Consider the following 14,780-nt stretch of genomic DNA (forward strand, 5'->3'; position numbering starts at 1 on the left):
GTTTTTATTCATACAGCAAATTACAATTTGTTCGGCTAATTTCGTTCAAGTTTATGGCAAAGTGACAATGCCATCCTGCCCCCTTTTATGCGGGTAATTTAGATTTTATGCCTTAAACCTGGTGCATTTTTGTTCTTTTCTCTATAAATAATTTATTTTTTATGAGTCTTTTTTTTTCTCTATGCAGCAATATTGTCGCGTTTTCCCCCCAAATTTTCTCCGATAATAAATTGTACAAGGCGCGTTTTCCGAGGTCTTTTTTCCTGTCTTGTTTGCCTTGAATGCATACACTAATCCACTGTGCAATAACGGCTTGTTCGTACAAAGTATTATTTTTCGTTTATTACATAATTAAAGAACCGTTTATCTTTCTCGCATGTACAAGATATCAAATGGGGTTCTATCGGATAATTTACGATAAAATAGCTTACTCACGTGGAGGCAATGCAAACTCATTGATAATATTGCGGAGCCACGCCCAGTGATGAAAGGCAAGCCAATCATAAAACCAGGTAGGCGGGGCCAAGAGTGTGTCCTGTCCAATGATTTATCTATTCCATTCAAATTGTTAAATGGTTGGTCGCTTTGGAGGTAGGATCGTTTGTATTGCGAATGGTCTCAAAGTCAACAGTGGGAAATTGATATTCTTTCAATGTTTTCAGTACGTAGAGTAGAAGTGTGTCGGCTTATGATCGCACGAAAATAAGAAAGTTTGCAGTTAACGGCATGACATGCACGGGGGAAATACACCTGTATCTGTGACATTGTCAGGATTTACCTTAAATTAACCTGTATACCTGTGGAAGTTCACTTCATAAATACTGGATAATATACCTCAACGCACGTGGAATTCAGATTTTCATTAAACGTGTATTGTCTATTTAGGCCTTCCATATCACTAACAACGCGTGTGTCATTGGGAACTATTTTAAAAGAGCGCATGGAATAAATGTGCAGTGATTTATAACACAGAAAACAAGAAGATTTTTAAACAAAGTGAAAATAACTGTTGCTCTGAAAAGGAAAGGAGAATTTTGAATATTTACATGGTGACATGTTTGTCATGACTTCGAAGATTTTTGTCCATATTCCTCGGATTTATTAATTCGGTGTGGTGATTTCGGATTTTGGTTGGGGGTGGATCCATTAAGCGCATGCTATGATGGGAAACAGCGTGATCTGGAAACTCCTGTGGAGTATTTTCATTGCTAATCTGGATTTCTCCTCCACTGCCGGTAAGTGTGAAGATCTTCATTATGCCTCCTTCTGTTTGTCTACTGCAATCGAAACACAAGAGCATTAAGGATAATATCATGCTTACTCCATTTCCCTCTTGACTTGACCGAGTCAATGAAAAAAAGGAACTACTTACGCGACAATAGATTACAATTAAAGTTTTTTTCTCTCCCTCTATTTTACCGCAAGGTGGGATCAAGGAGCCTTAATAGACCCATGACAATATTCAATAACGGGCTCTGCCGTTGATGGCAAACGATTTATTATTTTATTTACACTTGATGTTGAAATAAAAATCGTCTTCTGCTTTTCCCACCATTTCTCGTCGGTGCAAGGTTTTTTTTTTTTTAATAATGTCTGCTCGGCTTCGTTCTTTGACTTCGATTCTCTGTTTTTATTCATTGAATTATAAATGACTTGCCATCCACGGTTCATAAAAGTAATTGTTTATGCGAAGTTTAATTTTACACACCTGCATGTGTGTATTGACATTCAGTTCGCTCCATAAGATAAATGTCCCGTTGCCATTCCGTGAAACACTTTAAATAAAAGACTATCGATTTTTCTTTTTATTTAAAAAAAAAAGATTCCAAGTAAAAGTGCAAGACCTGAAAAATGTAAGTGATTTGCAAACATTCAGTGAATTTTTGTTTGGCTGCATAATCCAGAAGTTATGTGAAATTGAACTTTTATTTTCTATTAGCCTTAGGAACCCATGCGAACGCGCGGTCCGATGTTTATTTAATTTGTACATGAGGGGTAATAATTGATCAAATTTGTTCGGAATTGATTATCTCTTGTTCTTTTTCTTAAGGGGATTGTCGTAAACTTGTTTTCGTTTTTTATTTACTTTCCCTCTTTTTTTTATTTGCCTGCACCGCCATGTAAGTTATAAACCCACGAGGCAAGCTGTAAATTAAAAGAACACTGTCATAAAAACTCGGACATCAAAAGACCAAAATTATGATTTTAACCAAACAACATTTCGACAATAAGGTTTTATTCGATTTTAATGTGCGGACAAGATGTTTGAAATAGACCATTACCTCACCTGAGCTTTTGAAGTGACCATGTCAATTTCTCCCTTTAGATTTCTTCGACTCCCTCACTTAAATCAACTCTCCTAAAATCCTACTTTTCAACTCACTGTCACTTTTGCTGCTTTTTAAATCACTTTAACTTTCAACAAAAATGATTGATTCCAAGAGGGAATTTAAATAACTGATTGCCTCAATTCTTTGTTTCCTTTCCATGCAAAATTTAAAAAAAAAGAGAAATGATTTACGTTTTTATTGGCAATGCTGTGCAACATATTTGCAATATCTATAATATTTGCTTAATGCCCATGCCATTTTATGGTGAAAAAATGGAAATCAATTATGGAAATGGCTTTCTCTTTGGTGTTAAATTATTGAGAAAAAGAGGAAGGTTGAAAAAAGTCTTAATTATTTTACATTCCCCCCAAAACTTATTTTTATGAATTATTATGACAAGTGTATTAACCTGTACATAGTAGGTGTGAGGTCATTGAGGTGAAATGGTATCTTAGTCTGAGGGGTCCTTGGAGAATTAGTAATATATCTGGGGAGTATCCTAGCATGGCTCATTGTTTGTTGTGATGCGGGGAGTCTGTTTATTTTTGGGAAGAGCTAATGAAGGAAATTATAGACAGAGAGAAAGAGAGAGAGAGAAAGAAGATAGCAAATCTTTATTTTGATTTGTGTCTTGTGAACATAACCTTTTTCTCAAGTAAACCCAACGCTAATCTAAATCTCAAATTGTATTCGGAGAGTCAAAAGACATTGGTAATCTATTATTTACGATAAAAAAAGGAGAGGGTGAGAGTAAGATGGAATGAAATCAGACTTGAATGTTATAATCCCTGCACTCCATTGCACAGCAACTACAAAGAGTGAACTGCTTGTTTGAGGAACATAGCATTGAAACATATGGCTGGGCTTTCATCATGCATAAGTTGGAGTTAATGAAATGAGATGTGTCTTAATTTAATTACACAGATAGTCATCATTATTGGCAAATATTGTGCAATTAATGGAATGTTTTAGATGTTACTCTCAATCAAAAAAAAAAGGAAGAAGAAAATCCAACACTGTAGATTAAGCAATCAGGAAAAAAAGAAGAGAAAAAAATATTATTTCAGAGATTTTTATGAGAAGGTCAAAACCCACCCCATAAACCCCTATTCTAAATCCCAGGTTAGCCCCAAAATAAGATATATGAAGAGTTGAGGATGCGTTTCTTAAGCTGAAAGGAAATTAAATTTATAAATAAATTGAAACACATTGCCCGAGACTATGAGGGAGCAATCTCCATGTTTACAGCTCTAAATGTGAACTGAACTCTGTCTCACCCCCCTCCCAGAACTTTTCAAACAAATTTCGGTGGGAACGGAGGGGAGTTTACAGATAAAAGACATGTTTTCGCAGACCACATGCCCTCCATTCAGATGTATTTACACATCATATTTGTAATAACCAGAACATCTGATTTATCTCAAAGCACACAATGCCTTGTTTCCCTCTGTGTTTCATGACTTGTATAATCTATTTATCCTGGAGCAAGATTGAAAAAAAAACTTCAGAATAAAAAAAAGTAGGAAATAGTGGGCATTATCGCAGAGTAGTGCTTGAAAAAGAGGCTAGCCATTGAAGAACAATTCCTGCAATTTTAAAAGCCCCCAGTTCAGTATTAAGTAACAGTGATTTGAGCTTGTATTGTAGGAAAAAGCTTTCATTTCTTAAAAATGCATTAATTAAATAGGAATATTGAAAGTGATGCAAGTTTGATGGGTTCAGTAAACTATAGTATTACAAAAGCAAGGGCCATTGTGCATGTCACATGTTGAAATTGATGCCAAATCCTGGAGAATAATTGAAAATGATTTCAAGTAGTATAATAGCAGATTACCCTTTTAAAAAAATCATGTTTCATAGCGGATGTATAACTTTGCTCATCATTGGGACTATTTTCAGAATTTTAGTATTCTAACCCCCCGTTTTATGAACAAACAGAGCAGCGATAACATCAATTCCGTGTTAAAAATGATCCCCGAAATATGAAAACTCAAGATTCACCTCGAAGCTCATGTAATCATCCAAACAAAAGGCGAATGTGACCGCAATTTTTAAAACGCAGACAACAGAAGTCAAGTTTTATGCTCCCAGTCACAATGAGTTGTGCAGACATTTTACAGCGTTTCCAGGTGTCCTGCTCAAGGCATAATGTTTGTGACCCTGTAATCTGAAAGGGAAAAAAATATTATAGAAAAATTAAATCTGCTTATGAGGAATTTCAGGCAGAAACGTTACTTTTGTATTTTATTGGGGTAATACACTGGATTTTTTTTTTCGCGGGTGTCAGGAAATAATAGAATTCTTTCCTATAGAGTTTGAGGATGATTTAATAAAAAGTAGGGATTGTGGTTTGTTTTGTTCGATTTGGATTTATATAGAATGAATGATTGTCCAAATGCTAACTCTTGTTTAGTTGAACCTGGCCACAAGTATTCTAATCCAGTTCCCAAGAAGATATATGTAACATAAACCGTATTTGCTAGACATATTGAGAAGTATTTCTTATTTTGATTTTCCAAGTGTTTATGAGAAAAGTGTAGTTTTGAGGTCATTTGGCAAAAATAATAAATAGAAATTGGTATGGCAGTCCAAATATAAAGGTTAATAGGTGCCGAAAAGTAAGAAACACGTTTTCTGGAGCCAATTAATAGACAGGGACAGAAAAAAAACAAGTTTGTTTTCTCATTCAATGAAGCATTTTTTGGGTTTCGTGATTTCGGCAGCTCAGAAGTCATACCCCCAACCAGCAGATGTTTTCTTGGCCGATTCTGTAGAATAATTGTTCCAACGGTGTAAGAATTTGGTAACTTGGTTCAAAATTCACACAGGCCACATGATAAATGAGCTTACACCGTGAAAAGTGTCAGGTGCAAGCTAGTTTAATTTTTGACATGCTACGCTTTCTAGCTACCTTCCAGTATTCTCGTTCTGTTCAGCAACTAGGGGGCCAAAGGTGTGCACAGCACGACACTGGTTAGAATACAATAAAAGTACTATACTTGATGGTAGTCGATTACAAAAGATATTAGTATTTAATGAGTAGCAGTTAGGTATACATGGGTTTTTTTATCCGCAAAAATGTAGATAATTCTGCCGTTCACCTCCCCAAAATTAGAATGCTTTGGCAGCCATTGTGCCAGATATATAAAGTCAAGGACTGACTTACTTGTAGTGTTTTTGCGATCACAGTAAAAGAAAGTGTGCCCAAGCCAAGGTCCTTTAATGGACAGTTAAGAGGGTATAGCACTATCGCAGGTGCAGGGGCTAACTGGAAATCCTCCCCCTAATCCCCAGCTTATGGGACACCACAAGGTTCTCTCCTGATAAACAACTCAAAACACACATTGCTGGAGATATTTATTTCTCCATTAGAGATTTTTGTCAACATGGGGAATGTCTATTTGTCGGGTTGACTCCGGTGTTAAATGAAAGGGAAATGAGAAAAATGGATCTTTATTAAGTGGGCTGGAAAAGGCTGGGGTCCACTTTTTTGCAGTATACCTTTCTATCGCCTTGTTTCATTGAGCGCCTCTCGCGGTTGGGTGCACCTTCACAGATGCTTGTTCAAATAATCCCTGCAAGCAGCCAAAGAGCATTTCTTGAAGTGTGCTGACTGGAAAATAAGGGTCATATTTTGTCAATCTATGACAATACCCTTACGCCTTTGAAGATGCATGTTCAGAACCCCTTAGAACACCGAGTGATTTTGTTCGATAATGGATTCACGTTTTTACCGCGATAGCTGTTAATAGGGAAAAGTGTCTTTTCTGCGTTAGGGAAATCAGATGTACGGAAGCAGTATAAGCCCAGTGCATTCCGTAGTAAAGGCTCACTCTGACATTAGCATTAAGATGAATTAATTGATCACAAGAAGCTGTTCAGATATAAGTAATGATAGTAAAACACAGTATCGCCTCTTTATTAATACAAGATCACAGGAGAACTATGCAAATGACCCTGGTGTAAGACATTATGAATGAAGTCCAGACAGGAAACGCACCGATAATCAGACCATAAAACTCCTGACATGATACAACTTATTAATGGCTGATTTTCCCCCCACCATCCTTTGTTTACTTTTCTATTGAGGATCACAACTGGTAGTTATTAGCCATCCCTGTTGTCCAAACTGCTACTGTTACACTTGGCCTACAGGGAAAGAGGAAAGGGAAATGGGGAGGGGGGATGATGGCTATGCGATAAAAGAGGAAGGCTGCTCTTTAGTGCTAAATGAAGCTTATCTTGCGCTGAGAACTGTATCATGTAGAGTATACGGTGTTATCTTTGTAAAATGGTCATTTACTGATAAAATGTTTCAGCATGTACATGTAAAAAGCCGTATGTTTGTGGTTTTCTGTAGAAGTCAGATTTCGGTAATAATTAATTGATTCTTCCTGCTGCATTGAGATACTGAAAACTAACCCATAAGTTTGAAACAAAGAGATAGTAATTAATTACACAATACCTGTAACGAGTTGAAAGAAATTAGGAGAGAGTCAATCATGCGTAGGTGTTTTTTTTGTTCATATAGCCATAAATCATATTATTGATGGGTAAAAATGACTTAGGCGTTAAAATTTTCCTGATAATTAATCACTCCGATCCTGAATGCATATGATTCATATATTTCGGTCTTGTTTGAATAGATTTATGTTTCAATTCAAGCAGTGTTCTTTTGATTTAAGATGAGTGCTAATACATCTCAAAATAAAACATATATGTAAAAGAAGGTAAATCACATTAAGAATTCATCTGTCATGGCTGACTGGATAATTTACATCAGATCGGAAGCAATTTGTCGTCTTAAACCTCTAGAATACTAATGGAATCCAAAAAATGAAAAAAATTGAAAAAAAATTGAAAAAAATCAGGAAGACTTTTACTTGGGATCAAGAAAGAGCCCAGCTGATGCTGTGGCATATTCACATATATTATATATACATTTCTTTTTCTTCAAGTGAAGTGAAAAATTTGTGAATTAAAATGCGCTTAAAAAGTATTTGATACCTCCCCCCCAAGATAAAAATAAAATAGGCACAAAATGGCAAAATGACCTGAGCTGATCATACCATCTGCTGAATCAACATCAAAGAGATGTGTGAAATGCTGGAGTTAGTTTTTGTGTTGACAAGACCTGTCTTCGGGAACCACCTTTCCCTCAGTACACAACACCTCGCAGTGACAGGGAGCAGAGGAGGTACCTAGATCTCCGATGTTATCCACAATCAGATCTGGCTGTTCCCAGAATGCAGCTTTTTTTTGCAGGATATGCTGATGAGATTTTTTTCTTCTCTTCTCTTCTCTCTCTCTCTTTTTTTTTTGGCTGTGTATATATGCAGGTTGAGACTTTGGGGCTTACGAAGTTTTTAGAGAGAGATAGATAAAGAGATACATGTATACAGAGATAACATAATAGCTTCTTGTTATCACCTACCTACTAATGTGTTAGATCTTTCCCAAGGGCTTTGTTGTTGTCTTATGAAGTACATAATACTATTAGTAACTGGACAAATTATCAGCTCATCGCTGGGCATCTGTACTCCAAAGCTACGTACACCAGCTGAACACCAATGCACACACCCCTTGTCCTGCTGAGCACAAAGCAGCATTTGATGGAGGAAAAGGGATTTTGGTTTCTGACTAAAGGCTCCCTTTTGTGACAGGTTGATAAGGCTTTTGTTTTCTGTGCAACATCTGGCTTGGTTATATCATAAGAATTTTTGGAAATATGGATCTGAAAAAACATTAAAAGAGTATTCAGCCAGATTATTCAGAAGTTGCACAGCAACCCACTGAGGGCTTAGGGTCCTATGGGGAGCTTTGTGGAACTGCTTGATGATGGGGAAATAAATGGTAGAAGGGGACTTTGCTAAGACTTTCAGGAGTGGGAATATTGCACACATGGTGCAACACACAGCGAATACAAGTACCAAACACCTGGGTAATCTTGGCAGACAACACTAATGAAAATTGATTAGAGAAAGAATTCCCTCCCAAGCTAAAAAAAATGTAATTTAAAGGAGCAAAAAAAAAAAAATCCTATCTGCTATGCTGCTTCTTCTCTTCTTCTCCCTATGCTGTAAATTGGAGTTAAATTTAATCAAAGTTTGTGAGTGATGAACAGTCAGAGTACACAGGTTTAATGACAGGGGTCAGGTGGAGAAGAGCAAGGGTGGCTAAAGAGTGGTTTAAATTCCACCAAAAGTTAACTACTGATGGATCTAAATGTCAAAATTCTTGTGGAGGGGTGTCCTATCTTATAAGCCTTGCCATCTGCCCATGTAACACTATCTTCGGGAAGTTCCCCAACTCCCATACCATCGCATAGGTCAATTTTAAAGACCAGTTCCGATGCCACATTAATCACTGCTTTTTTCCTAATCTGTCCGGGCAATCTGCAACTTTAACATGCAAAGCTATACACTGACCTTGTTTGCTGTGAAAGAGATGTATGGGGGATGGAGAAATGAGATTTTAATAAATTTCCTGATAAATGAGGGGTTATCCTGTTTACATTTGTTTTTGTTTGCCATACTTGTTGACTGTTGCTGGGGTTATGTGTTCTGGGAAATTTGCAATATTTCAGGCATTAATCATAAAATCACCATTTTTGCCATGGGAACCATGAAATAGAGAGTTCCTCTCCTCCTCATCCCTCTGATGTAATTAAATTGTACCTTTAAACTAATTTCTGTAATTTAGTCAGCAGATTTGCACTGTAAAAAAAAAAAATTCTGATGAGATTTGAAAAATTTATCGTCTGATTCATTCGAAAGAGACAGAAGATGTAATGAAAAAACTTAGCAAGTCTCCCTGGAAAATAAGTGAAATTTTTGGTTCCTCAGTAAAAATGCACAGCCCACTTCACATAAAATCAGTTTTTGTAACATTTCTACAGACAACCAAAATGTGCAAATCATGAGGTTTTTAACGTATATATTTACTTGTTTCTCCGAAAAAAAAAATTGTGTATGCTCTTCGCCAGATCAAGTTAAAACAGTAGACCCATAAATAATGTAAGAAATGTCATCAAGCAAGGGGTCTGGAGACTTGGTTACTTGTTTTTTTTTTCTTTTGGTTAGCCTGAGTCTGAAGAAGGAGGTGTTGCCGAAGTCACTTACGACAACTTGATCTATTTTTAATGTAATTAAAGCCCTAGTCATGCCATCTAATACTTTCTTAGAGATTCGGAAATTTATGAATTATTTATTGACTCTGAGGAAAAAAAGAGAGCCATCTAATACTTTCTTAGAGATTCGGAAATTTATGAATTATTTATTGACTCTGAGGAAAAAAAGAGACGTTTTTTTGGGGGAGTTTGTAAATGATTTTGTAAGTGCTGTTAGGTATAGTGTTATAATTGTCAATTTTAACAAATAAACCCTGGTATGTATCCATAATGTCAGACAGCCTTGGAATGAGTCATTTTGTGAATTTTTTTTTCAAATTTAGGTAACTTAGGTTTATGGACATGAATGTTCTCTTTGTTGTTACGTGGTCTTATAGAGGAAGAAAAAAAAATTGGTACCGTAGGTTAAATTGATGGTTTACGAGATTGGGTGTTGACATCTATGAATTCATATCAAACAGTCCCCTCTGCTTAAAAGTCCACTTAAAATTATCAATAGACTATCGTGGGGAGTTTTCAATACCTCCGCTATAAAAGCCTACTGGTCTGTGGCCCTGCCTTGATTGGGAAGCGTTATGGTGGCTTGAATGTGCATCAGACTGGAAATATGTTGTCAGTGGCGATCTGCGGAATTATTATTATTTTTTTGTCGTTTTAGATCAGTGTTATGGCTTGTCAATGATAAAAGTTCATAATGTCCGACGTTTATGTCTCCCTACTTTATCTAGGAACTGGATCTTGCTTGGTCACTGGCGACCGTCGAATGCAAACCTCTGTCTTCACAAATAATAAAAATACCTGCGGAGACTCCTTACGAGAGCTCTATATGTTGTTTGTTAATTACGTCCATGGATCATGCACGAGTATTACTGTCTTATTGACCATTGCTTAGAGTCAGGCTTGTCATCCACAGTCATGTCACTGTCAAACACAAAGTGGGGGCCACTAATTAATTTCTAAAGTCAGATAGTACTACACATAGATATATTTATATAAATACACTCCCCGTAATTATTTGGAGCTATTTGTAGTGAAAGATTAATTAAAAAGATGGAGATTTGCTTACGTTATATCGAAGCCACGATAGGTCGATGAGAAAATAATTGGAATTGCTAATCAAAGATAATTTTTAAAATTTGATACCAAGGATATGATAATCCTCATGTCCAATGTATTAAATTAAAAATCTATGATACAATCCTAATTCTAATGAGACCTTTCAGGGGTATTCTCTTTTGAGAAGTGGACAGGCATAGCCTACATCCGTGGATGTAGGCTATGCCTGTCCACTTCTCAAAAGAGAATATTTCAGGGGTAGTGCATTATTTTCATGCTTTATTTGTAATGAATGTTTAGGCATACAAGCACATGCATTCAGCGTAATGAACCTTTTTGCTTACCACTGTTGAGATAAGACTTCTGTGTAGAATAAACTCAGGTATTAAAGTTCCATATCTGGCCGAGTTTGCTAAGTGAATGTTTTTGGCATTAAGTGTGTTTGTGGCCCAAGATAGGGAAGTTCAAATGTCAATTGGCCTTAACCTCTCCCTTAATTGGCACTTGATATTTTCATCCTCTCTGTGCAGTAGAGTATTAGTTTAAAAGTCGGAATCTCCATTTGCAGGACATGATTTGGGGTACCATTGTCTGTAAATCTAGTCATTACAATGGAATGCGGTGTAATCATAATAGAAAAAAGAAACGATTTGTCATTCAGGTTTGATTAATGTAAAATTCGCTGTCACTGAAGAAAAAAAGAAAGACATACTAACAGGTTGGTCCACTTAATCTCTAAGATTAGGATAAGCTAAAAAGTTTTGACCTAAGATGAAGTAATAGTTTAGACAGAGAATTTATTTCTGACATAACCTGACGGTGCCCTCAACCATGAACATTTAAAAAAAAAAAAAAAAAACCCGAGTGTAATCCAATTTGTATCTGAAGTCGTTAAAGCATTCATAATGCCGCGTTACATTATAAACACAAAACAACAAAAGGCCTGCAGAGCCATTCAAGAGAGACCTCTACTTATTAACCCATATCTATCCATTCCAAATTGCCATGTTTAACACTGGAAGATTCATGAGCTATTACCCACATATAAAGGCATTAATAGTTGTAGGGGGGGATAAGCTGAAGATGAGTGTGGTCATTTGTTGTACATCGTTTAGACAAGAGAAAGAGAGAGAGAGAAAAGAAAGAGAGAAAAGGGGGACTGAGTGGAAAGTGTGTCCAGACAATGGACTCAAGGGCCAGGCTGGTCTCAATGGCCAATGGTCACTTAATCTAATTGTCATTTTGCTGGGAGATTGAAATGGGCTGATAATGGTTTCATGTTTCATGTGTCAATTTGTAAATGCTGTCGGATATTCTTGGCTTATTAATAGGAATTGTCTCTTAACCTTTGATGTGCTATTTTATTTGTCCTTTTGGTGTGATCATATCAACCAATTTGGATATCTGCTAATTTTTGCTGTGGGCAAAAGGTTCATTGTTCTTCAAAAAAATGTTTGCTGCGTTTCCGTATTCATCACTATTGTACAGCATGTTTTCCTCATTCACTTGTTCAGAATGTGAAAAGGAAGTGTAAATTGATTTAAGGTAGAATGCAGCACCTGTTCTGTAAGGGCCATCCATTTTTCAAGGGCACATAACTCAAAAACTGGACAGGATCGTCCCAGGAAACTGTGGGTTGTCCTGTTGGAATTGAAATATTATCCAGACATAAAACTCCAGGTGCCAGCAGTGAGATACACAAGAATGCCAAGTCCTCTCGGTGTTAGAGGGCAGGCCCGTGTTTTTAACATGGTGAGTGGCCAAGGTGATTTACACAGTATTCAAGGAATATGATTGTTACAAAATGGTTTATGACCCCATTTCTCAGCGTGACATTGGTGACTGTGCAATAATTAAAACCTTTTATTCCAGGCCCATTCATTCTGTTCCAAAATGATGAATCTAGAATGTCTAATATGGCTTTGTTGCAAAAAAACATTTTCAGAAGTCAGAAAAATGCATGCATGTAATGAGCTTAAAGGTCTCCACAAGACACAAGGGGGGGGGGGGGGAGATTTTTATCAACAAATATCTGTTTCTTGACAAGTTTTCAAAACAAGATGTTTGTCATCTAGAAATCAATTTCTGCTTGACATTTTACAGTGACAAATTCTTCTGAGTATATCTTTAAAACACATCAGAAAGCTTTTATTGAATTATCTGCTAGAGCAAGTGAAGGCGACCTCTGGGCAACGAATGACCAGAGAAACGAGCTGATACACACCTGCCACAAGTGCGTTACCTGAGGGACATTTGTCAGGAGACCTTTGGGGGACTTCCACATAGGTGGGATATAAACTGACTCCAGGTTTCAACCTTCAGGACAATATGTTACATGGATACTGACCCAGATTCTCAATACATCTTTTAATCTGGGGGTATGATGACATGACATTATTCAATATCCGCTACTTAATCTATCACACATTCCTTCGCCATATTCCAATCTCTCTGCTGAGGTTTTGGGTAATCTTTGAAAGCCACTGGAAAAAGACACAGAAAGTGAAGGTCTTCCCTTTTGTTTGCCTGGGTTTGCCAGGTTGCAGTGAGAGGGTTGGGTTGATAGACTGAGAAAAAGCTTTGACATTGTTGCGTTAGGAGGGAGATGAGATGGAAAGTTTGCGGGCCAGACCGCTCTTTAGGTAGATAGCTGTATTTAATTTTGTCATTATCGAGATTGGTTTATCTCGAGCAGGACTCCGGGATCCGACTCCCAAGGAATGTCCCATTGATTTTCCTCCAGGTGTGCAGTGAGAGAAATGGGAAGCTTCCGATGTCGTCGTCTTGTACCCCGTTTGTTCTCACTGATTTCAGTAATGTAAAATTACCTGGTGATGTCCAGCCTAATAAACACTTGACTAACAGAAAAAAAAAGATCTTTTAAATACACTCTGTCTGTCAGGCAGCAAAACACCTGGGGGGCCCCTACCTAGAGAACGGCAATTCATCATCAAACTTTTAAAATGTTTGATTTGGAGTGCTCAAGCCTTTCTCAGATGGTCCCCTATATCATAACCAGAGAGTCTTAATCTGGTCATTAATTCAGAAATCTCAAGAAGATACAGTTAAAGAGCACAGATTGGAGAATGTTTTACAGTTTAATTAAAAGAAAATATTTCAGATGACCTGTAAAGATATTGGTTCGGAGAGGGTGGTATAGACACTCATAAACCTGAATTTCTCACATTTCTCCCCTGCACGCGCGCGGACTATACTGAACTTGAATTTGTCTAGATGAAGAATAGATTTTTTTACCTGCTGTAAAACAAATGAGTGAAAAAGCAAATTTCTCTTATCTTTTCTTGTGTAAATTAGAAGATATTCTTAACAGCCGATTAAGCGTTTGATCTGATGATGTGTGAATCGCTCTGCAATATTAGTTTTATAAAAGATCTGTGCAGACTTAAGTGGCTGTATTGAATACCCTAGCTGCTCTGTTCTCATACTGAAAGAGTGCATTCTACTGTTTTTATTCTCAGAGAAAAGGCGGTCAATATCCCATATAAGCAGAATTGCTTTTTATTAATTGCTGGAAGACCTTGCAAGGCGAGCGCTAATGAAATAGAGGCTAGAGAACCGTGTTGCTGAAACAATTTCCTTCTTCCATGAGTAGTTAAAAAAGAAACTGAACCGAACCCTGTTGACATATATATTGTCCAGACAGCACAGTTACTATCATTGATTTTGAGGTCAGAAAATTAGAGGAAAAGGAGTAGGGGAATTAGTAGGAAGGAAGATGAAAGCTGTCTTGGAATTGTCTAACAAGGCGTGCAGGGCATCTGGGTCTTGTGTACTAAAGCATCTCTTGGTGATCTGTGTTTAGCTTATCATCTGTTACCACTGCTTGGAGTTTGCTTTAATTGTTTTGTTGATGGAAGACCAAGGCATGGCCCCTTCTTCTGTTGTCGGTCCTTTAAAAAGTTGTGATGGACCAGATGTTTAGGTTGGAATGTCAATTCTATATCCCCCTAATACCTTATCAAGCTGTTAGTATTCAGTATTCATGGGCTGATAATCAGAAATGTCTTTTTATTTATCAGTCCCAAATATCTTCTCCTTATTGTAAGTGGCGGCTTTGAGGGAAAATGTGTGCATTATGGGATATTGACTCAGAAAAGTTTTTATTCAGAGCTAAAACATCAATTTTCCCTTTCAGAACATCTGAAAACTTTTTATGCGGTTTTTATATTTTCAGGGTTAGGTTCAAATGTTTTGTATTTGTCCAGCCATGAAATTTTCCCCCAATGGAAGAAGTTATCTTTCCT

The 14,780-nt window shown here is 36.9% G+C and overlaps 1 protein-coding gene and 1 long non-coding RNA gene across 3 annotated transcripts in view; one reads left to right on the forward strand and one right to left on the reverse strand.

Moving 5' to 3' along the window:
• The first annotated feature begins 592 nt into the window (after positions 1-592).
• The window catches only part of LOC128164742 (netrin receptor UNC5C-like), a 72,912-nt gene continuing 58,724 nt past the window's right edge, over positions 593-14,780 (forward strand). Inside the window, exon 1 of one of the 2 annotated variants that reach the window (XM_052828736.1) lies at positions 593-1,235. In XM_052828736.1, the coding sequence (XP_052684696.1) occupies positions 1,160-1,235 (76 nt within the window). In that variant the 5' untranslated portion in view covers positions 593-1,159. The remainder of the gene's footprint in view (positions 1,236-14,780) is intronic. The other variant, XM_052828737.1, reaches the window with a different exon arrangement.
• Positions 1,139-7,113, reverse strand: LOC128164743 (uncharacterized). The gene is made up of 3 exons (XR_008240985.1): positions 5,497-7,113; positions 4,332-4,497; positions 1,139-1,277 (listed from the first exon to the last, which is right to left on the reverse strand). It is a non-coding gene; the product is annotated as an uncharacterized LOC128164743 (long non-coding RNA).

This window comes from Crassostrea angulata, chromosome 10 (assembly GCF_025612915.1).
Source record: "Crassostrea angulata isolate pt1a10 chromosome 10, ASM2561291v2, whole genome shotgun sequence".
In the NCBI taxonomy this organism is placed as follows: domain Eukaryota; kingdom Metazoa; phylum Mollusca; class Bivalvia; order Ostreida; family Ostreidae; genus Magallana; species Magallana angulata.